This window comes from Strix uralensis, chromosome 8 (assembly GCF_047716275.1).
Source record: "Strix uralensis isolate ZFMK-TIS-50842 chromosome 8, bStrUra1, whole genome shotgun sequence".
Taxonomy (NCBI): domain Eukaryota; kingdom Metazoa; phylum Chordata; class Aves; order Strigiformes; family Strigidae; genus Strix; species Strix uralensis.
In genome coordinates this window covers 19,367,336-19,393,292 of record NC_133979.1, presented here as the reverse complement: position 1 = coordinate 19,393,292, position 25,957 = coordinate 19,367,336, and the positions used below count along the sequence as shown (strand labels likewise).

Genomic DNA, 25,957 nt, shown 5'->3' with positions numbered 1-25,957 from the left:
AAATCCTTGAGGAAAAAAAATTAAATCATCACAGCTGAATTTAATTCCTGCAACTCAAGATACTTAAAAAATAAAATTTATTTCTCAAAAATAAATTAAGATGTTATTATATCAAGGAAATATTCTCAAAACCATTTGGAAATATAAAAAGGTTGTCATTTGCATCAGTACAAATAACCACATTCATTATTTACAAATACAATGCTAAAATTTCCTCTTTGAATGCATTATGATGCCAGCAACAGCATTCCTGGGTTGCTGCTTGTCCAATGGGCAACATTCCTTCCTTCACAATTCTTGCCCCTGAAAGAAAATATCTGTGATCAGAACCTTCCTTTAAACTTCTGCACTCAAATTACTGTATCTAAATCCATTTGTACTAAGATGTTACTTTTTGTTATTAAGATTTATCTTAAAAATTCCAGAAAACTAGCTGCAGGTCTCAAGTACAGGGCTTCTTTCTCAAATACTGCCCCCTACACTGAAGTTATTAATGCATTTTTGTTCACTGTTCTAGTAATTGAAGCGCATTTGCTTTCAAAATTAGCATAATTTACAAATTTTTCAACATATGTTAAGTTCTAGCAGATAAGTAGGAAAATAGTACGCAGAATATTTTGAGAATAAATCTTTATATACAAATCAGTGTAAAAATTTTGTACAGTTTAAAGGAGCACTGTCTTTTGAAATAATTCCTCTGTGTAAGGCTTAAGGTTTCACATTGAACAGTATTATTATATTTAAGTTCCTAGCAATTAAGGAAGCATTTGTAAAAACCCTATCAACAGTATCAAGGTATTAGGTATCAAGAGGAAAAAAGACTATGATTTCTACCAATACAAAAGTGAGGAAAAGCTTATCAACATTAATGTAAGTAGTCTGGATTTTCTACGGTATGCAGAAATAAATGCAGTCAAACATGGTAGGTTTGGGGTTGGGGTTTTTTTTCCGTTAATTTCTAGAGGTTTAGTCCCCCCCACTCCCCAAAATACAGGCTTACATGCTGGACCTAATTATTTGACAGTTCATTTATAGAAAAAAACAAACAGGACTATTAGGGGATCAACAAAATGGTCTCTCTAGCATATGATACACAGCAGCTATGTTTATGTGACCCAATACTGTGGCACAACAGAGGCCATACAGCCATTAATATTTCATAACATCACATTATTCTATGGCTCCTGTTAATTATAAATATAAAAGTGATTATGCTGGATCTATTCATATTTAGCTAGATGCTTATTCTTTATGAGGAATGCTATAAATAGAGTACACAGACATCTATAAGCAGGACATAATAAGCTTACAGCTACTGAAAGATTATTACACTAACTTTATTTTTATACTATGTATACTTTTACAAAAACATTGTAAAAATTAGTCCTTTTTTAAAAAAATTCAATCTTTGTAAGCACTGGTTTTTTTTCTTACTTCACTTACCATTTTTAACACAATTTTACTTCTCATTTCAGTAAGGAACTGTGGCCACAAAAGATTAGTTTGCTTTAAGTCTGCTTTTTTTTTTTTAATAAATTACTTCAATTTCCCAGAAAAATGAAAAAGCTATTCTGAATGTTCAGTAAGATATTTCCTCTTCCTTTATTTGGAATACTTACAACTTCTAGGGGTAGCAGAGTGCTGTACTGTTACAAGATCTTCACTGCAGATTAAAGCAGAGTAAGAACAAAGGAAGATTCAACTGAAAAATCTGTGACCTGGTTATTTCATGAGTCCCAAAAGGGCAGAGTGGGCCAGGACAGAAATCAACCCTATTTAACAATTCGTTCCCTAAACTAATATATTTCCTGTAATAAGCAAGGAAAGTAGTGTATTAAGGGGAAAAACAATGAGACAGACTGTACCCCCGGGCAAAACACACCCCACTCCTTTTCCCCAGATAGATTAGGTAACAGAGATTTTAGAACTAGGACAAAAAGTTGCTGTGAAAGATTAGTCAGTCAGTCTGCAATGTTTTACTAACGGAAAAAGTCTTTTCTTACATCATGTTATATACGCATTTCTTAAACAAAGAAGCAACCATATCATATTTTAAGTGGAGCCAGAACCTCTCTGCAATATATTTAATATTTTATGCAGAATGCTTCTGAAATCCAGTGGTTTATCTACTTCACTCCAGTGAACATAAACTTGACATTTCATTTCCTTCATCCCAGGTCTCTAAAGGAACATGACTGGAGTAGGTCTATTTTCAAAGCCTTTCTTATATCACTCTTAGGCCTCTCGCTACCTGGTATTCCTCAGCAAAAATAACAACAAGGCAATCTCTCTGGAAAGGAAGGGTCTAATCAGCAGTTGTACAGGGGCTAGCTAAGAAACCCTTTCCTTCAGAATCATCCCCAAACTCTCAGGAAAAATTGGAAATATATTAATGATATGCATGAAGGATAGCAGCAGGTACTATCTTGTTCTCGACTGTCATAACTTCTAACAGAAATCAAGATGGAAGAGCTGACATTGCTTTAATTTGCAGTGAAAGAACCTTCATATTCAGCTGTGACACAGTCAAGCCCCCACGATCTAGAATACAGATCAAATGCCTTTGGTGCGTACACAGAAAGAAGACTTCTGCAATATCTTATCCAAGGGAAAGAAATAACACACGAATGCAGCATAACCAAACCAGCAGGAGTCATTTCAGTTTTGGTGCTTACCTCTAGCTGGCAAGCGTCTTTGAATGAATTTATTTCTGCAGAAAGCCTGTTTATCTCAAATTGCATTTGTACTTGTAGTGACTGATTCATACCCCAAAGATTTGTATAATTCATAAAGTAAAATTAGCTATCTTCCCTATTCTATCTGTATGCTCCCATTCACCATGCCAAAAAAAAAAATATCTCTTCTTGTTCCTATAGGCATGCTAGATTTCAGTGCTTTTTGACGCAATTATTTTCACAAGATAGATACCTAAGTCATAAGAAGTTCTCATCATTAATTTCAAGGAAGACCATGTCCATAGCCAGAATATCAGGTTACTAAAAATAATCAATATTCAAATTTCTCCACAAAGCAGAAACTAAGAGTACCATTAAATTTGTAATTTTTAAATCATTAAAATGGTTTATTTTAACTTTAGGGGATTAAGATTCAGCAAACACCAGGATATAAAATACCATTGCTTGGGGAAAAGTAATAACACTTATTCTAAAGAGACACCGTATTGTTCCTTCTAGGTAGTTACGGGAATGGCATTAAAAATTGATAATTTGTTGTGTAGAAACACTTTACCTTTTCAAGAGCTTCTAGGCTCTGTTATTTTCTTTCAATCTTTTTCTTCAGCTGATTTATTTCTTGATCTCTCTGCAGCAATTCAAACTCTTTTTCACGAAGCTCATCTTTAGAATGCTGGAGTTTCCTCTCTAAGCCCTCAATCTGAACAGAAAATGCAATTATATCAGAATTGATATTTTACTGAAATCAGAACAATTTAAAAAAACCCCAAACAACTCACAAATACCATCAGTATTACCTCTGACTTTGGATTCCCTTATGAATTTTTTATTTTGTCAACATTGTCCTTTATTGAAAAAGCAGTTTTAGAGCTATATCATATCAAGTAAAAAAATACATTTTCATTTTTATACTGGTATATTCCTGCAAAATTTTTAGTTTTAATTGACGAACATAAAATATTTTTGCTGGTACATTATTCAGGTACTCTCTTCCCTCTCTCTACAATAAGGAACCAATTTTACTCTTCTAGATTAAATCTGGCCAGCTATTGTGTCCCAGGACCAGACTCTCTCATACAATTAGCTGCCCTTTGTTAGGGAATCCGGGTTTTTAATTTAAGCAAGAATTACCTGCTTATTGCATTCCTTAATTTCTAACTCGGACTTCTCCAAATTGCACTCCAATCGAATTATTTGTTGTTCCATTTCTCCCCTATGTTCACGAACTGTCATATCCAACTGTGTAATCTAGAGGTAAAAAAGGAAGAAAAGGAAATGTTTTATAATAGTATACTGATTTTAAGAAATAATGTTACAAAATATGACAGCAAAAGGAATGAAACTAATTCTTTGGAGTCTCCTGAATATTCTCTTAAGTAGTCAATATAAAAATGCACCCTAGCTATCTCATTTAAAAAATAGGGACAAACACAAAGAGAAAGGGGGAAAATTGGGAAAAAGTCCATAACTGAATATGTTTGGTCCTCAGATACACAGAATACAAACCTAGTTCTCATTTAAAAACAGAATGTAATGAGTAGCTTCTTATACTAATCCATCTTGTTAGAAAGTGGCAAATTTTGCAGAAGCAGAAAAAAAAATCCCACTTCTTTGATGAATTCCCAGAGCAGCTCATAGGGTACTGCAGCATGAATACACTGGAAGCTCTGGCCTCCTTACAGTATCAGTTCCTTGAACAGATTTTTTTTTTTTTTTTTTTTTTTTAAAAATCTCCATCCCTCCTTCTCTCTGAACCTCAAATATTCTTGGATACAAAGGCTGGTAACTCCTATAGGAAGTAGCTATTAGAAACCTAATTATTAGTGACAGAAAAATAGTTTTTCCATGATGGGTATCAAATCCTGAAGCCAGACCAAAAGACTGAAAATACCTGAAGTGAGCTACAGAAGTTTTTTCACAACAAAGATAACCATTTCATATTTAGAGGCTGCTTTAGAGTTAATAAAATATGCTCCAGTGCAAACAAGGAAAGGAATCTGTCATCTCCAAGCACACTTCAGTGCAGATATTTCCTTCGTTTCATTAAACGTCAAGTTGACAACAGCTGTCCTGTACCTTTGTCACTAAAGACGAGTTATGGGACAGGTTTGCACAAGGCTTCTGTTCTATCAAAGCAGTAGCCTGTGATCCCTTAGGGGAGCACAACCTAATTTTCCTGGTACCATAAGGCTTCAGTAACATACAGCTGGTTTTGAGTTGACACTATGGCTATATTAACAGTACAGTTTGGAACAATATATGAAGGCCATTAAAACTGGCAGGCTTTTCATAAGTTATCTACTACATAACAGCAATAATTGTCAGTAACATACTTAAAATGGTCTGACCTGAGCTGCTCTTTGTTTCAGTTCCCAATTCCTTTCTTTCAATGCTTGGTCCATGTCAAGGAGTTCTTGGTTTTTATCTTCAATTTCTCCCTTGCAATACCTGAAATTCGCATGTTTAATTGCTTAATGCACATTCAGTTGCTTAGCTTCAAGTATCCAGCTTGAAAATCATGAGATCTATTACTTACTTAAAGCCAAATTACTCTAAAATATGAATCAACTAATTGATTGCAAAGAAATAAACCAAAACAGAGCAATTCTGTTAACTATATTCCAGGTGGAGATTTCCCAATAACTTCTTTATTCAAGTTATTTAATTGGTTATCAGGACAACATGTTCTTAAAAAAAGAATAGTACAGAAGAAAGTACCATTAATTTATGATCCGAAAGGAAACTGGACAATTTCACTATAAAATAAATTAATTCCTCTTACAGTTATTTCACAGCTTTGGGATTCAGAAAATAATTTTAGCAGATTTTAAAACAGGTTTCCCAAGAAAGAATTCAGCAGCAATTTTAGAAATTAAAAGTGAGCTGAGGAGCTACTATATCAAGTTACCTTACAGCCAAAAACCACCTAAAAATTATAGAAAACTGTTAAGAATATAAAAAAAGACTATCCTAACTACTTGCTGTTTTTAAGGAGAAACACAACTAAGTTTTCATGATGGAAAAGATGTCAGCTTACCTGAGCTCAGTTGTTAGATCCATGACAGCAATGTGCTTCTCCTCCAGAGAGGATTGTGCATTCTGTAATGCATCTTGCAACTCCTGAAGCTGTGTTAAAGTAATTTTTAATTCTCCACGGGCATTCTGTAATGCAGATTCTAGTTCTACTATTTTCTGTAAGGCCTCCCTGTGGCAAGTCTCACTTTGAAGCAGCTTATCTTCTAAATTATTCACTATTTTACACACACAACAAAACAAAAAAGTCAGGTCTTTATCCAACACTGCTGCCTACTAGCAGTTATGCTCACAATCAGTTTTCAGTATCACTATTTTTAGGAAAATCTAAAAACCACAGAGACTTGTGAGGATATACAACCACCTTTTCATGGCACCTAAGTCTTTGCTGTTTTTATTCAACGTATAACCTATACTTGGCTTGAAATGTGAGGATTCATCTAAAAACATTTGTCCAAGGATAAAGTACAGAGACAACATAGTAACTGAATATGTAGTGCTATGAAAAATGCAAGCAGAATTGCAACTAAGCCTCCTATTTAAGATAATGTTTAATTAAATGGAGAAGGAGGGGTTGAAAAGTTTGTTATTTCCATAGACACTCTTGTGGGGCTTTCTGTTTGTTTTAAAGAGCTGCATTTTTGTGAATAGCATATGCCTTTATTAAATCTGTGTATCTTGTTTACCACATTAAGAATCTGCATTAGCAATTTACAGGGAAAACTACTTATTCATTTCACCTGCAACAAAGGTACATCCCACAAAAGAGAATTTGCAAAGGTACAATAAAAAGAAGTTTGTGGGTTTTTAGGGGTTGAGGGGGGATGGGGTGGGGTTTTTTAGCTTTTTGGTTTTTTTAGAACTATGGAATTACCAACACATTAAAAAAAGTTATCATGTTTTGACTCTTACGTACTTGATCATAAAACAGGGGAAAAAGGAAAAATGTCTAATCTAATACATACAGAGAAATAGCATGATGAAAGGAAATAGCAAAATTACTCTTATTAAGAAATGACAAACAAAATAGCAAACTTACCCTTATTTGCCTTTTCATTGAGCTCTGATCGTGCTTCTTCCAAAGTAATATCCAACTGATTTATCTGCATTGCTTTGTTTTCATCATCTCGTTTTAATTGCACTATTTCTTTTTCCATACCAGTAAGTTCATTCTTGCACTGATCCATCTCCAATTTAATTTGGCTAAATAGAAGAAGCAACCAGAACAAAATGAATGTTGTAATAACAAAAGCAATGTATGTATGTCCTTACATGCTCAAATACAAGCATTTCTCAATAAGAATAAAAAAGTCAAGTAGGCTTTTCTCTCAATCATAACCATATTCTTTAAGACCACCAAGCTCTCCTAGAATCTACTACATCTACTATCTAGAATTATAAGCAACTTGATATATTTATGAATTGCATTACGAAATGCCATTTTAAGGCTAAATAGGTTCCCAGGACTCACGTTAATTCCATTAGAAGACTGTTCCAGAAACTCATGCCTCTGCTAGTTAGAAAATTCCCTTCTGATTTCCAGTTGCTCATACAGACTGCACTGTGTGACTACACAGCTGAATATCCTTTCAGGCAGCAATATTTCTTGTTGATATGTCTATCTGCAGAATATACCTCTTGGTTATTCTGAACCTACCTGATTGTATTGTTAAGTTCATCCACCTTCTGTCTGTTTAAATCTGCTTCCTGAGCAGCTAGGTGAAGTTTCTGCTCTACCTTTCTCAACTCATCCTCTGAATATGCTTTCTGCTTCTGAAGCTCTCGTTCCAAATTGGATACCTATTTAAAATGGTATTTAAAAAGTGTTGGTACTTTTAAATTACATACAAAAGAAATACACAGCCTTGTCTTGCAACTCAGTGACAGTTTTAACACAACAGATTTCTTTATAGTCTAAAAACGTACATAATTTAAGACCAGAGCTTTGCAGTCACATCTGAAAGACAAATAGTTTCTAGTAAATATAAAAATATTCAACTTCCTGAATTTCAACACATCTCTCCTTAATTGCAGTCTAGGGTTTGGTTTTCCAAGTACTGAGCCACTCTAATGCTAGCTAGAACTCCTGATAGTACAGAACCTGGTTTAAGACAAAACAAAACACTGAACACTTTATTTTAGATATATCTAAAATAATAACTATCAACTCAGTTATCAAAAAAACATTCAGATTTTAAAGGTATTACAAAAACATATATAAAAACATTTAATTATCTGTCTTTATGTAGACACTTCTCATCATGTTGTACCTGTTTTTCAAGTTTAATTTGATTATCTTCCAGCTCCTCATTTCTAATAGTTTCTTGCTGTAACATTTGCTGCTGATGATGCAAAGTTTGTTGTAGGAGAATATTTTGTTCACTTGTGTCCTGGATATTCTGATCTTTTAGTTTTATTTCTTTCTGTAAATAATGAACCTGAAAACACATTTATTTTCCATTACAATAAAACATTTTTATTTGCACTTGCATCAGCTATTCTTCATTCTTAATGGGCACAGAATCACACCTATGATTCAATAAAACTTCTGGCTTTGAATTTAGTTGCATTACTGTTTCAACAGTACAGAACACATCTCAAAATTCATCACTGAGTTGGGCTTTATAAAGTGAAGAAAGAAGTAACTTATCAGCCCCAGGTTTTGACTTCTTGCTTTCAAAATTTACCTAAACTGGTCAATGTTTTAAAAACGTATGTAACAAAGATTTTTCATCTCTTAATTACTGAGTCATTTTTCTTTCTGTCATTCTTTAGTTCTCAGAAAGTTCTTGCTTTCCCCTTCAGATTTTGTTCTCGGTCCTCCCCTTTATTTCTTCCCGTCTCTGACAACAGTCATTCCAATAAAAAACAGGAATTCCAAGTGCCTAACTTGTCAAGTGATGAATGCCAAGAAATTTCTAGGTGGAGGAAAAAAAGAAAACATTCTTTAAAAAAAAAAAATCACTAACTGCTCACCCCAAAGTGGAAGTAGTGATTCTGTCACTTATGAAAAACATTGGTCACAATTAGAAAGCCTCACTTGCTATCCTTCAGTTTCACACAGCATCCAGCCTCTTCATATACGGTATAAGAACAATAGATTTTAGGGCTTTGAAAGCAGCAGTAAGTATCACAGACTTATGTGTAACACAGACAATAGATTTCCATCCAGTTACTCCTGCACAGGCTCTAGTCATCTACAGCTGACTAAAGCCTATCCCTCAGCAGGTAGGGCAGCACTGCCATGAACAGCCTACTACGATAATTAGTTCACATGGTTAGGCATCCCCACAACCAAAAATTCATACTAAAAATAATTAAACTTAATTCTTTCTTGATTTCATGTAGTAGTGGAAAGTATGGTAAAACTCAGGGGCTTGAAATAAATTTTTTCTTATACCCAGGACTTCTTCCCTGTTAAGATACTTGCAACAGAAATCAATTACATGCATTTAAGTTTATATTGCAATAGTGCTCTCACCATTTTTTTTCCCCAAGATAATGCTTTCTTTCAGTTAATTCTGATTTTGTTACTTATTTCAGCAATTCATTTATCTTGGTATTTCTTTTCCCTAAGCTTATCCAGTGTTTCTTAGTTATGACTTTTCCCTTACCTTCACAAAATGTATAGTCTTCTCGCAGCTTATGTACTAGTCACAATGCAAATGTTTTGTCCCTTATTTCACAGACAAATTTTTAGATTAATCATTCATAATACATGTTCTCTGCATACAGAAGAGTTGTTAAAACAAGCTGTTACCTCTTCAAACTTTTTTTTGAGCTGATTTTCAAATATCTCTTTGTTTTCTTGCGACTGACTCAAATACAGTGCAACTTCTTCCTTACACACTTCTAGGGCTGACTCAAGTTGTCTCACCTAGTTAAATGTAACAGGTTACTTAAAATTGCATGTCACAGTTTTTATTAACTAGTCTAAAACAAGTGTTAAAAAACATATTTGTGAAAGTGTCTGAAAAACTACATTTTTATCTGAAGTTTTCAGAAATTAAAATTATTTGTGAAATTAAATTACAGTACTTTAGACTGTGTTTAAATGAGATAAGACTACTAGTTATGAGAAGATATTCCAGTATTTGTCAGTATCTAGAGTTTAAAAGCAAACACATGCCCAATACCAAATCATTAGTCCACCATGTTTTATTACATATAGAATTGTATAAATAAATTTGGAACGATCATCATATGTGAGCTGTGACAAGTCTTTTTCAAAAATAACATTCAGATTTTAATACAATTCCTCTCAGAAAGCTACTAAACAGCAATTTTTTCTCCTTTCTGCACTGACAGCACCTGAGATCTACCAAGAGGGAAAAGCTTTTAGCAGTGTCAACACTGCTAATCTATTTTACCCTTTTACTATTAATTTGGTTTTGAATAATCTCTAATAAACATCTTATAATCTCAAACAGATAAAAATTATAATGAACAAACCCACAGAGGTTTTAAGCCATAGTAATTCAACTCTTCTTAACTCTTTGGTTTCAACACTAAGACTTTTCTCATCAATGAGAACTGTGCTGCAATTAGATGCAGAATGGCTAATGATTTCAATGCTATCAGTTTTCTAAACCATATTGGATTGTATGCTTCTCTCCCCACCCAAATCAAGAGGTTTTTTTGAAGAGAAGTGATAACAGGTCTTAATTTTAAATCTCTGGAAAACATCCCAAACACCACAGGATGGACAGGAAACTGGTCCAACACAAGTTCAGAAAGAGCATACTACCAGCTAAGTCCCCAGTACCTTCTCCTAGTGATATCCTGAAGATTTGAAACTGTTTGAAACCTGACCGCGGTAAATCACCACATGGCAATGGTTTATTAAAATACTGTTGCAAGTGCTGCATGAAAATATTTATCAGGCAAACACTAGGAAGAGGTATAGACGGCTAAAAACATGACCAATATTATAATATCACATATGTCTAAAATATATGTTGTATGTAGAGCAAAAACTTACATAATGTTATATTTGTTCAACAAGCACAAATTTGCCCTATAGGTAACATTTTCTAAGTAATTTCTACGAAATTAACATTTCAAAGTAATTTTCTAAAGCAATTATGCATTGAATAATCTCTTACTGCAGGTCTCACCGTACTACTTTTAATTTAAAAAATTTTTTTTAAATGGAAAGACTTCAGGTTAATGACTTCTGAAATATTTATGTGAGATAAATTTCTATAAAACAGTCTTAAATAGATTTTCTCTAGAGGATAAAAGGAAATACACCATTACTGCGAACTTTAAAACTATTAATTGAAAATCACAAAGAGCTTACTAACTTTGATCGTTTCTTCTGTTAACTGACTTTTCATCACCTTCAATCCTTGATCTTTCTTGACATTTTCATTTTCCATTTTCTATTTGTACAAATATTTTTATTCAAGAGAACAAAATGTAAATATAGTAACATTGATTAAGCTAATAAAAACTCATACTGAGAATCAGAAAAAAAAAGGATCAGTGTATTTACAACACAATTGCTTCTATACTGTATTTGTGTACATCATCCTCTGAAGCAAATTTGGTTCCTCATAGCTGTCCCTTCATATTTTGCAGCAGCAGGAATTATTAAAAGGAATAAAAATTTGCCATAATAGAACATTCTTGGTTCTCCACCTAGTGCAGAATATATGCAATTGTTCTTTATCCAGATCTCTTTCCTTTGATTAGAGAGAAGACCAAGGGGCAAACCAGAGGCATGAACAGAAATGCCGAGCTAGAAAATAACGAATGGTCATTGAAGTTCGTACAATATATAGTAGTAGCAGCTGTGGACTACACTAGATTCAGTCAATTCCTCAAACAAGAATTAAGAAGCAAAAACATAAGTATCTTAAATTTTTCCCAATTTTTCCATCTGTTTATGGATATGCTTTTCATCATTATTAGTCACTTGTTTGATTTGCATTTAAAGAAAGAGTCAACCTCACCTCTCTGCTTTCTATCAGCAGCCCGTCCAATGATTCAATGTGATGTTGTTTATCTATAACATCTTGTTGCAAAATAGATATTATTTTCTCTTGTTCAATGAATTGTTGATGTTTCTTCTCCAGCTGTGTCTGAAGCTGTCCATGAGTAATTCAAGTTTATTATTTTAATAAGCTTTTTCAGAGAATTTCTGCATCTAAATACATTATTCAGTTCTATCCACCCATCATTTTAGGAATGAAAACTAAATACATTCCTGCCATCAGCAGTACTGCAGAGTCTTAAAAACATAGAGAAATCCAAAACACTTAATATTGTAAGGCAACAGGAGAATCAAGAGAATGAGAGCAGAGTGTAACCATCTGTCATCAGCCAAGACAGCAAGACATGCATATGTTCTTTAGTAAAGATGACAACCTTCTTGAATAGCTAGAAATAGCCACGGTTATATTTCTAACCACATGAAGCAACAGAATTCTTCTCTAAAGACTGAAAAAAAACTACCAACAGTTCTCCCTGCACACAGATGCTCATAAGGCTCAGACTGGCAGAGGTTCAGCACACGAAAGAATATTACTAGAAGCTGTTATGGTTTAATCCCTGTAGGCAAAAAAGCTATAGGTTTTTTTTTTTTACCAGGTGTTTGGAGCAAAGAACAACAGTATTCTTCCTAAGTTCCTATTTCTCTTCAGTTGAGCAGAAAAGAGGATGTGAATATCTCAGAGAAATCATGAGACTGTGTAGTGTTAGATGGAAAATGAACTAAAATAAGGAAATGCAGGGAGAAAATATAACTTTTTAATTGGACATCTGCCTCAGAGTTACTAAAAAGACAAAGAAATTTAACATAAGAAAACAGTTACCAAGTATATCACTCACACATACTAGCACACAAGGAAGGGCTTACCAGTTCAATCTGTTTCTCCATCTCTTGGTGCTGCTCAAGGTGAACCAACTTTGCTTTTTCAAAAGCAGAAGTTATTTGCTCATGTTCTTCACTGATAGTTGTTTCCAGCTCATGAATGCGTCTGTTTTTTCCCTGGGAAACAGCAACAACAAAGAGGACTTAAAAATATTTAGCTGTGCCATTAAATATTGTTTTATTTGATGATCAAGTTCCTAGATTTCATAAAAGAACAACACAGAAAATACTGAAGTTATACACAGCGTGTTTCATCTCAAAGGATGTCACACCTGTAACACAGGTATAAGAATGGCACTAAATGCAGCCACTACACAGAGACAAGGTGTCTGCCAAGGTGAGCTACTGGCACAGATTAAAGCAACTGCAGCAGGGAATTTCTGACAAAGACAAAAACAAATTTTATGTTCATATGGATAGATTTCCATTTGAAAAGGACCACATAAACAGCTTCCTTTTCTAGCAACCCTAGACCCCTTCCCAAAACTAAAAAAGTTTGTATAACAACCACCAGACCTGAATTTACAGTGCTCTAAGTGTTAGATCACCTTCCTCACTTCTTATGATTTAGAAGACTTTTTTATTCACAGGTCTACATGTACTTACTAAAACAAATGGCAATGCTACAACTGATTTCAATAGGACCAGCTTCTCATTGCACATATCACAAGGAAAAAAGTAACATGTCCATTAATAACTTGCCATGTTCAAAAGCAAGAAAAAAAGAGGGGTCTTATTTGAAGCAAGATTCGGTTTTTAAAAACTGCACTGTCTAAAAACTGAAGATTGTTTAGCAGATCTGAAAGTCTATCAGTTTTGAATACATGGAATAATACTGTTTTAGCTTAAACTTTCATCTCCATTTATGTCTTTTTACATAAATGTAGTTTCTCACTGAGAACATTTTACCATGAGTTCCTGTTCCAACTCAGTATTTCTTGCTGCAGCAGTGGAATAAGCAATAACCTTTTCTTCCAACTGTTTCTCAAGTGCAGAAAGTTGAGAAGATTTCTTTCTTACCTGAAATTAATTATAGTACAAAACAGTATGAAGACAACTGTTTTGGGTTTATTCAAGTATTTGTATATACTTTCTTAACACCAATTCAATCTTAGCTACTACTATTTCCTAGTATTTCTAATTATTTATTTGTTTATATTTGTATGATCTATTCAACTTTAGTACTTACAGAGAAGAATTCAGGACAATTTACCTCAAATTTATCCAATTCATGATAATTACCAGTGCCATGTGAGTGAATTAGCTACTATAGATTTATAACATTTATGTCCATTGTTAGGAAATACTGCAAATTCCATTATGCTGGAATTCTACAAACACAGCACTAGAATGTAAACATCAGCATTTCAACTTATTCAACCAAAGAAGAGCTAGCTGAAGGTGGTTTTTTTTTTTTTTGGTGACACTCTGGTAATAATGTTAGTCTCTGGTAACTGTACTAACATTTAATGAGGAAAAGTACAACTGTTGCTTCAACATCTGTTTCTTAAAATTACACATTATTTGAACTACACCAAAGCAACAAGACTGTGCATATTTCCCACATAACAAATCAAAACAGTAGTAGTAAAGCCCACTAACTACATCAGCTTTAAAATGAGATTTCTGACAACTGACAAATTAAGGCTGCTATCTTTAAGTTTTTCTGCTTGCTCAAAAGTTTATTTCCAATTTTTCCTAAATAAGCCAGACTTTAAAATTAATATGGCAATTGCAGTTTTCCATAACTCTTGTCTTAACTATCTTTGATTACTGAACTAAATAAAAAGTGATATTTTTTCAGTGCTGTTAAAAACTTACTTCTCTCTCTAAACTACTAGTTTTTGAAGCCTTCTTCAATAGGTCTTCCTGTATGATTTGAAACTGACTGGCTCTCTGAGCCATGCTGGTCCTCAAAGAAGAATTCTCATCATCTGCTTCTGTCAGTTTAGTGCGTAACTCTTCTATCTCTTTCTGCAATCTTTGCCTCTCCTTTTCAAATTGTTTGCTGATCAGCTCCAACTGTTGACATCTTCTCCTCTCTCAAAGTAGAAAAAAATAAATTTAAGATTAATTCATAAAAGAACATACAAATCAGCACTCAAGCAAATAATCATACAAACTGAAGGGAGGGGAAATATAATTTAATGACAGCATATTAAACTAACACACATAGTATTCAGAAACAAGACTGTTTATTTTTTCCCCTAATCTAACTGAAAGCTGCGACTCATGAAAACAAACCAACCCCCTCCCAAACATTCAACAAAAAAATCCTGACAAAACAGACAAAAAATTGAAGACAGCATCTTTATATAGGTGCTCTGAAGTAATTTCATGGAGCAGTTCAAAAGTAATCACAGAAGCAATTGCAGAAATTCTGTAACAGCAGGATATAGAGAAAAGAATCAAAGAAGATATGGAGACCTTAGCATAACCGGCATAAAGAAATAATACATGGTTCTATTTCAACAGAAGCTGTAGCCTGGATATTGCTGAATAAGTAATTTAACTAGCAAAGGGAAGAATAACATTGCGCCTGTAGAACATGACAATTTACGGAATTCCAAGATGGCAAATGCTCCATGTTCAACCAAACCATATCTGTTAGCTCAGAGATATATTTAAAAATCACTATAAAAACAATTTAAAGTCCACCAAAAAATTCCTGTCCTGTGGATTAATCGGACAGAACTGCACAGCTATTTCAGTAAGCTTACCTCCTTGACTTCTGATCAATTTGACAGGCTCTGTTTCCAGGCCACATAACCCACTATTTTCTTGTCCTTCATTATCATTAGAAAGATGCTCAGTTCCAGTACCGATAGTGAAGTCTGCGCGAGGCTTTTGAATTTCTTCTTCTTTCATTGCCAGTTTAATGCTATTATAAAGGAGGAGACAATTATTTAACATTCTTTCCACATGCTAGTTCTAATACCACCTTATTATCTGCCTATTCTTGCCAAAATTCAGTAACCAGAAAGTTATACCTTAGGTCTGCAATCAAAGGTTTATTCAATTCACAAGATTCAGAGAGAGCTTCTTTTGTTGAGGAACCAGATAGCTGGTGTTTCAAGTGGTGCCATTTAAACTAAAAGTTAAGGGAAAACCAAGATCAATGCAAAATTTACTTTTTATCACTTCACAGCATGATTAATTCATGTGTTATACTAGCATATAAATTTTAAGACACGTACACCAGGATGTTAAAAGTTTGGATAACTTGATCATTAAAATTATTCTCCTAAGTAAGTGCTTGCAGAGCACTGCAGGTTTGTCTCACATCAGTAGACATTATAGGCATTAAGGCCCTCTGAAACTGAGACCATTCCTTTAGACATCTTCATACAGGTACTGAAGCATGAACATTTTTGCTGTGAACACAGGGAGATATTATCAGTAATTCCACCTTTGAGCTTCCCACATCATACTTCCTTTTAGATTTCGAGGACTGCATTAAACACTGTTTTTCCCCTCAAGTTACAGAAGGCTTCTTAATATTTCATTAAATTACTAGAATCTCAAGTTTTTCCAGAAAATAATTAGTATTTTCCGAAAAGGGCCCTAAAACAATTTTTAAGGCTCTTCCAAACAACAGCTCAAAACATCATTTTTATACAAAATTTCTACAGTCTCTTCAGCAGAGGTCACTTTGGCAATTCCAAAATCCTGCAGAAAGCATACTTTTGATTTTGTTTTCATTACAGCTACTTACATTTATACTTCAAAACTAAAAGATATCAGACGTAATCTGTACTCCTGACCTCATATGTCTCTCCAGCCCTTCTTGACTTCCCAAACAATTCCTCCAGTAACCCCAGTCAGTTCACAACTTTGAGTTTTTTTACATGACTCCCAATCACAGTCAGTTTAGTGATAAACTTCACCATTACAAGCTTCAGGCTCATAAGCCAGGGTTCATTCCAGGAAAACAAGGGTTCATTTGCAGTCAGGGAAGGCGTGCCTTCTCTTCTCCAGAAAAAAAAAAGTTTCTACAAACATCTCTCCTGCTCTAATTTCTCCATTGCTGAAGTTGACACATCAACTCTGGCTGTGTCACACCATGTGCTTGCCATGTGGGAAACGTCATACTGTTCTACCGAGAAGAACCTCTGCCATATAACAGGACATCAGTATATTAGAGAATATACATACATCTGAAGAATCAATACATAGAACAGAGGAACAGAAAGTGTAATTTTAAATGTTTGCTGATTAATCAGTTCCAAAGCACCTATTCCTTGTTCTTGAATGAGAAGACAAAAGTAAAATATTTAAATTAAGAAAACGGGTCATCCATGCATCTTGAAAACCAAAGATATTTCAGTCAGATTTTCTCAAGAACATCACAGGATTTCCATGCAATGTCAGTTAGGCTTGTTTAAGACACATAAGACAATTTTTAAGGATGTATCAGTTACTGTACCTTTTCAGATGTACTTGGAGATAACTGGGAAATAATGGTTTCTAGTATGTTAAGCTCTTCCCTTGAGTCTTCAATTTCTTGATGGCATAATTTCAAGCGGTTATGTTGCTGTGCAGTAAGTGCTCTCAGCTCTGCGTTTTCACTTATTAGAGAATTTTTCTCTTTAAGTACTATTTCTTTTTCACTCAGTTCACTCTCAAGCTCAATGATTTTCTGATCAGACCGATTCAGCATTGATAACATTTCAGTGTTCTTTACCTCTAGAGTCTTAATTTCTTCTTTTGTGCTATGATTCTCTTCCTTTAATTGCCTAAAAAAGTATATCCATTTAAAAGGTATAGCTCAGCATAAGAGGATTTTCATTAAGTACCAGAAGAACACACCATAACTATGCTGTTTTGCTAGTTCCTTCCCTCTCAAAATCTAGGATTAGCTCGATACAAAAGGACAGAAAAGTTTTCACTCCTTTACTAAGCTTTCACTGTTCCTAAGGTCCAAGATGCAAACTGCTATTAGCAAACAGGAGAGAATAAACTACTTCTCATTCTTAAGCAACTTAGTAAAGCTTTAAGCAGTATCAGGAGAGTCACTGGTAGGAAATAGACCAGGGTGGCTTTAACTATGCTGAAGCCAAGGGAATTTAAGAACAGGATAAAATAACTATATAACAATACCCAAAATCACAGTGGATAAACACAATGCACTAAGACTGAGCTAGTCTAGCATTTTGCTAATAAGAGAGGGAAGAGGAGTCCTATTTCTTTTCTCCCCTCATATCTGACTGTACAGTGAGCCAATTGTATTTTTAGCCCATCACAAATCACTTTTTTAGGTATCTGTTGATTTAGGAAACTGAATTAGCTCAAAGTCCTGATGAGTGCCAAAGCAAGTGCAAGTTAGCAGAGAAAGTGGGCAGTCTAGAGGAAAGACCCCCATGAGCCGCAGAGAGCTATTAGACAGGCCCAAGCTACCATAAGGATGCTCACACAATGCCCACTCTTGCCTAAATGGCCTACAGAACAACTGTTATGGCAGGAACGCGAGTGTGGACAGCACGTGTGAATGGGATACCCAAAACTGTCTGAGGTGTCTGACCAAACCTAATAATGCTAAAGACAACCAGCTGATGGTCGTTTTCCCTCATTGAAGTAATGAGGGAATTACCAAAAGACAAAAGGGGTTCAGCTTGAAAAGAAACATACAAGGAGCATAAAAATTTTTAACAGTGGGAAAGGACCTTGGAGTGGGAACAGAGTAGCAGTCAAAACCTGGTTTGACACTTCCAGACGTTGTAGCTAGCATCACAACCTCTGTTCAGACCTGAGTGCAGCCTCCCCTTCGGAAGCCAAGTATCCTTCACTCTAGCTAGGGACTCGCAGCTGGTGCTGTAAGTGAACCCACAGGGCGCTTTCTCGTTGGCACGTACATTAGTGGACAACAGGCAGCAGAACAGGTGTCCATAAAACCAGCGTACCCACATCTCCCACAGAAGCGGTGTGCGAGCAAGGGAACTTATGCTCCCAGAAGGCTTGGTGGGGTGTTGCTTGTTACTGTGAATATGTGGCAACATGTGGGATTAGAACTTTTAAGAATTAGGTTTAGAAAAGAATTTTGAAATTTGTAAGTATATACTAACATTTTTTACCTGTTTAGTATTATGGTTTGTCTGTTGTGCTGCTGATACTGATCCTAAGTATTCACTGACTCTGGTCCTGATTTGGTTTGAACTACACAAATTGAGCAGCATGTTCACAGTAACAGTTGTAACATGCAACTTCTTCTCAAATAACTGTATGGAGATTTGTAAAAGCCTTTGCATTACCTTAATTGCTCTTCTAGGACGTCTAGATCCTTTCTGTAGCTGACACATTTTTCATTTAACGTCTCTTTTTCTTTTTCACAATTAAACAAACGTTTTCTCAGGATTACTTCTTCAGCTTTAACCTTAAAAAGCAATTTTTTTTTGTTACTGTACAACAATAATATAAGCTTCCATGGCCAATGGCTTTTTTAAAAGAATACTATAAACACTATGCTGTTCCTTTTTCTCTTTCTGGTAAGCCTGTAGTTAATGCTATTGCTCACTGTTGTGAAGAAAAGGAGAGGGGCAAAGAAATTTTCTTTTTTTCCTGTCATCTGGGAAAAAAGTAATGTTATTTTGGTTTAGTATTTTAGGGTATATTTGTAGCTGGCCATCTCCTTCCACAAGGAAAGAAGTCTACTCAAACAAAAATTGTCTGTAAGAGGTAACTGTCTCAGGCCTGTATTTTCTCCTTCCACAAGGCAGGAAGCATTAACAATTTTGACCACTGGAACTTTGGGAGATAACTTCATTTTCATCTTAGCCCTTCTCTAGACTGTGTTTCATTGAACAGGTTATACAGATGGAGTCAAATGAGTTCTTTTAAAAGGATTGTATACTTTTAAAATGTAAAACTCCCAGCTGGCAAGCAAGAGACCAAAGAAACAGCAGCAGTATTAGGACACCTCAAAGATGCAGACTGTCCAGACTGTGCAGAGACAGTTTAAAACTGGATAACTGAAGTTATCACCACAAATAGTTGTTTAACCTGTGCCACCCCTCTTATGACTTTTCCAGCAACAAGCAGAAACAACTGACCCACTGGTGAACCTGTCGCTGTTTGCTGCCTAGCTTACTGAAGAAGCAAAATCCTAATAGCATGGCAAAAACAAGTGAAGAAAAAACTCTTACCTTTTCTAATTTTTCAGTTATTTTCTGTTTATACTTTTTGAAAGCCCTTGTCAGCTCCTCCGCGTTCAACAAAGCTTCATCTCTTTGTTGTTCTGCTCTGCAAAGAAGCATACCAACTTTAAAAATCACAAGTTTCAGTCATTATGTAATTATCTCCTCCGGTTACTAAAAACAACTACCATATTAATTGCTTCAGATAACTTCCCTTCTTCCAACTTTCCAACCCCTGGATAAAAAAAGTTTCATATGAGGCATAAATTAATTTTAAATATCATATTTGCCTATTAACATAAACAAGATTCTAATAAGACTAAGAATGTAAAAAAACCACTTTTGATTCCCTTTCAAAAACCGTTTGATTCAAATCATCCTCCTGTCCCTACCAGTAAAAGTCCATTTTAGGGACTGGGATAGCATGCATGATAAGGAAGCAGAAGATAGCAGCGCTCCTTAAAATTCAAACTGCTTAAGGGGAACTAGAAAAGATTTTGATACTGAAAGGAGCTCTTGTGATGGAATTATGATGAGACTGACAGGAAGTGATGAAAGGATAAATTATTGGAGGCTCCTGGAGAGATGGCATCAATAACAGTAAAGGAAGCTGAGACTGGAATGATATCAGATGAGCAACTGTTCAAAGCAGCAACCCAGACTGCCTACTATTCCACGCTATTACTCTGCATCCCTGCCCCTTTCTTACTTTCCCCTATTGTTACTCACTAAGGAAGAAGTTAGAACAGTAACTTTGGGACAGCTCAGGTGCACAGTCTGTTCAGGACACCCAACACAGGCACAGAAGAACTACAGCTTTTCAGCAACATTTGTTTCTCTTCCACTAAGGGAACTGTGGGGACAGGGCAAGTGCCTCATCTAAGTACAGCCTACCCTTTGATCCATGTTTGTCCATCTGAGGACCACTGCCCATTTAGAGACAGCAAAAATATTCAGAGAAGGGGATCAAGGGATTTCAGTTTAACAAACAAAATAGTGTTAGTCTAAAGCACTTCTGTTTGCCTGGCCGAAGAATAGTAAGTGGTTGTCATTAGTGATTAGAAACAAACTGTAATAACTGTTAATACTAACCGTAACATGCATGTTGCCTTTAACACCTGGTAGAAGCTCAGTTTTTCTAAAGTACCGAAATATTTACATTTGCAACTAGGAACTAAGTACAGCTAGTTCCAACCCCATGTGCTCTGTGAATGAACACTGAACATAAATCAACACATTCCTTCACCAGTAGCACATGCTCCACAGACAAGCCAAACACAGGGTGGGCATTCAAAAGGCTCAAGAAAAGCTTTCCTAAGTCATTAATTCAGTTAATTCTTGCCCCAGGTATTGCAGTTAAATGAATTGGGCAGGTAGGAATCTTTCTATTTATTCTGTTTATTTCTTTACAATTACATTTTGGAAGGGATAGGATTGTATATGGTAACTTCCAACAGTCAACAGAAATTACCTAATCCTCCCAGTAGCCACACAACCACTAGGCTAAAAGAGACAACAGGAAAGGGAAATGGGGATTGAGATGGAATTACAGCACCCTTTTCAACAGTACCTTATAGACAGGTAAGATTAGGGATAACAAAAATGTTCTCTCAACTAAGATGTGCTTCTATCACCTTCCTCACACCAACCCTAAAAATACAGCACTCGATACTGTTGAATACTGAGTACTGAGCATACTCTGCAGGTTCATGCAAAACAAAGTCAAAAATAACTCAGGAAAAATACATTCTGGACACATTTCAGCTCTCCACTGCAGTACATCTATTCTGAAGGGAAAGAACCGGTGATAAACCAGTTACTAGTGTACGATATCAGTCTGCAATTAGGATCAAATTTCAAGATTTAAAAAGTGCTTATTTAAATAATAAGTGTCTTCACACAGAACTTCCCCATTTTTTAAAAAAAAATATAATTTTTAAAGCAGAAAAATAATTTGATTCCACAAAGTAAACATCTGCGAACGGAAATAAACACTTATACACTATTATTTTGTGTTCAATTTATTAAAATTACTTAGCTACCTCTTTCCTTGCTTGCTTAGTTCAGTTAACTCAGTTTTCAGATTTTTATAGTCCTTTTTATATCTTTGTAACATGTTTGCTCTTTGCATTCCTGTCTTCCGGCTTTGATCCAGTTTATCTTCTGCATCTCTATCAAATAAACAAAGCATAATTAAAAAAATAGGAACCTTTTTGTAAAGAAAGTAGATTTTTGATGTTCTTTTCTGCACATGATGTTTGAGAAGCACTAGACAAACACACTGCAACTCTCAAAATTAGCTTTGGAACACCCACAGGCCCCAGACTCCCCATGAGAATGTCTGCAGCCTGGAGTGGTGTCCAAATCTCATCAATAGGCATCAGGTGTCACAACTGACAAGGACCCAGGTGGCTGCCTTTGTGTCATGAGATCTGAACATAGAAATCACCATTTTTCTGGCAATAGGTGTGACTGGTCATGGTAACATGTGGGAAACAACATTAAACTATCAATTAAATGTAAGTATTATTTGTGAAGACAGACTATCGAGATATTAATTAAATATTATAGAGTATGAGGTTGTAAGATAAACTGACAGCAGGCATGTCTTCCTGACAGCCTCTGGACACTGGTTACACTAGCTTTCTTTGGCCATTTGCCTTAATATATTCACAAAGAAAGAATCCTTTATGCTACATGCTGCAGAGTCATGCTTGAAAAATGTGTATGTTTATTCACTACAGAATATATGCAGTCATGTAGCATACAGTCACTTCGGTCAGTTATAAGGGCACGTTCATGTTTAACGTACATTATAAACTAGTTTCTTTTACCTTTTTTCTCCATTTCTTGAAGTACATGCAGCACAAAATAAAACACCTCCCTCCTCCTATATATGGCTCCAAAATGAAAGTTTCAAGCCCCAAATTACCTGACCCACACAGTACCAGTAATTATATAATCCCAAAAGAGACTGGACTAGCAAGCAGACCACAAAAAAATGTTCATTTAAAAGTACACTTACTACCTCAGAATTTTATCTTGAGCTGAAACTTCTGCTTCCAAGTTTACAATCTGTTCTTTTAACTTCGGAATACTGACTAAACGTGTACCTAAAATCGATTCAAGATAAGAAATCTGAAATACAAACACATGTGGGGTTTCATTAACACTTGCACATATACCTTCAGGTGACATGCATAAGAACAATCTGCTTAGCAAATGACACAGTGCTCTTAACCCCACTGTGGAAGATGCTTGCTCATCTACGCAAACCGCTCTCAATTTTCTGCTCATTTAACACCCTTCCCGTTCCCTAGCACCATTCCAGTGTGATATGCTGTCTAGCACAGTGATTTCTTTATATGTTGATCTTGTCTCTTGCTTTTCCCCAGAAGTTTATATTCCGCTATTTGTTCTTTCCATGCCAGACAGTCAAACATTTTGTTTATCTCCTTATTTGTACTGTCTTGGAGATAACATTTCTCAAACAAAAAGCATTAAGCATAGCTATGTTTTGTTAATGCTACACATAAACCAAACACAAGAATATAGTTATCCTGAAAAAAACCTGTAAACACAAGTGTATATTAAATCAGTAATGATTTATTAGATACAATATTTCCTTCTAACTCACCTTCACTTTTCAAACCAGCAATATTAACCCAACCTAAAAGGTCAACATTTTTCTTTTCCTAGACAAATGACTACTGTGCCATTTTTATTCACATTAACCTTAATGTAGGTCAGACATGTGAACATATGGTACTAAATACATTATTGAACTATTTTCTTACATAACGTATTCCTCATTCTGCGACTTACTGGCTTTAGATTAAACTTTGGAACATGAATAGATAGAATCCATAATTAATATAGTTGTTTTGCTCATGTAGATCCCAAACTATTCTGTTCCAAAATTAATACTGAATAGTATGAAAAAAATAGAATATTAAACTTTAAAGTTTAAATGTTAAATTTAGACAGATTAAGACAAGACAAAAATTAGTATGTTCTGCTTGGAATAACAGACTCAACTGTCATGGTCACTGGGGTGGTTTTTTGGGTTTGGGGTTGTTTTTCTTTTTGATGAATACACTAAAGATACATACTCTTGTTTTTGACTGCATCAATTCAAAGTTCATTGTTTCCACTCTGTTCTTCAGGTAGTGGTTCTGAGAAGTCAAAGATGCATTTTGCTCATGAAGGGCACCCAGCTTCTCCTTAAGACATTCATTTTCTTCCGTGGTTTTATCAGAAGTTGTGGATACTGAGTAAGACTAGACATTAAAAAAAGGTTTTTATATATATATATACACACACACTTGTATATGCATATGTGAGCAATATACACATCAGTGGAAACTCTACAAAACAAATGTATTTAAAACATTTAAGAGTGCTCCATTGATATAATTGTCCAATGCTAGAGCATATCAAATCCAAGCCCTAAAAGCAAAAACATATTCATAAACATAGCAAAGCACAGAAAACCACAGTAAAAAAAATAAGTGGAGTGCAATATTTACTTTGGATTTTCTTTGAAAATCCTGGCAAGACGTTTTACCAGCATTCTTCTTACAGTTGGAAACGCCTTGACAGTTGCAATTAGGCTGAACAAGGTCCTCCAGAGTGAAGTCTACAGCCTCATCAAAGCAGTGGCCATAATGTTCACTTGTATTAGTGCTAGGAGAGAGAGTAAAAAGTTGGTACACCATTTTTTCTTGTTTGTTTTTAAATTGCTCATAAAGAGTAGCAAAAGCACAAAAGGAGCTACTTGCAATAATCCATTACACTGTATAAGACAGATCTACACTACAAGAGACAGGCTGTTCTCATTCCCAAACACACTCATACCTGGAAAGCTCTTCCTCTACAGCCTGTAGGTTTCTTTCAGTTCTCCTCAGCTGATTCCTTAATGATTGTACATTTGCAAGTGGGTCTTCAGCAGCAGCACTTTTAGAGCAAGTCCACATACCATATTCCATTGGTACCAGACATATGACTAAATATTTAATATTAAAACATTGTTAAATGCACGTGAGTACCATTTTCAAAGATACTTTTAAAGATACCAGAATAAGGCAAATACAAAAAAATGAAAGGAGGAAAAAAATGAAATACAAGAAAGGAAATATTTAATTTCCAAATGTAAATGTACATTTTGCGTGCTACCTTTTCCCACGTTCACTAGATAAAAATCACTCTGTACTAATTATCTTTTTTGAGAAAAAAGTTTTGTATGTATTTGTGAAGTATGAGAAGCTTCATGAATTGCCACTTACAAAAACTGGAAAAGCTTGCCTCACATTAGTTGCCAAAAATCTCTTATACAACACATCTCAACTACTTCAGCAGTCCCATACACAAAACTCGCCTCGCTGTCCAGTGACATTGAAAAAATCAGAGCAGCGAGGACGTCACAACACTGAAGACGCGAGCTACTAAGCTGGGGGGAGGGCGGGGGGTGCTGCCTTCACCACAGCAAATAAGACTTCGCAGATCGAGCTTGAGACATTTTGATGGGAAACGGTCAGATGATTCAGAGAAGCCAGCGCTGCCGGGCGAGACGCTGCCGCCCCCCCGCCCTTCTCCAGCAGCACGGGGTCCCTCCGCCGCCCGGCTTTGTAGGCCGGAGCTGGCCGGCGCCCGGCCCGACTGCGATCCCTCCTCCGCCTTCACGCCGCTCCGCCCGCCCCAAGCCACGGCTGCTCCGGGCGGCTGGGAAGCCCCGGGAGAGGCGCCCCGGCCCCGGGGATCAGCGCCAGCGCGGCGGCACGGCTTCGCGACAGCAGCCGCCGCTCCTATAGGGAGCCCGACGGTGGAGGGGCCCAGGCCAGCCGAGAGCTGGCGGCATCGGGCGCTCACCTACCCCGGCGCTCACCGACCAGCGGCCCCAGGCCGCCAGCCAGCCAAGGGCAAGCGAAAGGCGGAAATGAGCCTCGGCCCCGGGAAGATCCGTGTCGACAACAGCGCGGGCTCAGAGCACCCCGCCTCCCCGGGAGCCCCCAGGCCCGGTCCTTACCCCGCTTCAAACAGCGCGGGCCGCTTAAGGCCAAGCCCGCCCTCACCGCGGGGCCCCTAAGGCGCATGCGCATCCCCCCCCCCCCCCCCGCGCGCCGGTGTCGCAGGGGTCCCTGGAAAGGGACGTGCGTCCCGGGCAGGGGTAGGCCCCACCCACCGCGTCTCTCTGCCGCGGTGCACTGTGGGCGGGCGGGGCGCGG

At 36.2% G+C, this 25,957-nt stretch overlaps 1 protein-coding gene across 2 annotated transcripts; it reads right to left on the bottom strand.

Moving 5' to 3' along the window:
* Positions 1-60: 60 nt before the first annotated feature.
* CCDC18 (coiled-coil domain containing 18) lies at positions 61-25,935 on the bottom strand. Of its 2 annotated transcripts, XM_074876518.1 has the most exons (25): positions 25,759-25,935; positions 24,591-24,738; positions 24,263-24,419; positions 23,846-24,013; positions 22,762-22,871; positions 21,776-21,904; positions 19,743-19,839; positions 18,852-18,973; positions 17,030-17,339; positions 15,594-15,694; positions 15,324-15,484; positions 14,425-14,645; positions 13,513-13,623; positions 12,589-12,720; positions 11,684-11,818; positions 11,033-11,110; positions 9,487-9,603; positions 7,997-8,164; positions 7,384-7,526; positions 6,766-6,929; positions 5,731-5,944; positions 5,042-5,141; positions 3,825-3,941; positions 3,250-3,393; positions 61-303 (listed from the first exon to the last, which is right to left on the bottom strand). In XM_074876518.1, exons 1-24 carry the CDS (start codon positions 25,829-25,831, stop codon positions 3,274-3,276), a joined length of 3,396 nt encoding a protein of 1,131 aa, XP_074732619.1. In that variant the 5' UTR covers positions 25,832-25,935; the 3' UTR covers positions 61-303; positions 3,250-3,273. The 2 variants fall into 2 exon arrangements, with proteins under 2 accessions (XP_074732619.1, XP_074732620.1); XM_074876519.1 differs by lacking the exon at positions 11,033-11,110.
* Between the last annotated feature and the right edge of the window lie 22 nt (positions 25,936-25,957).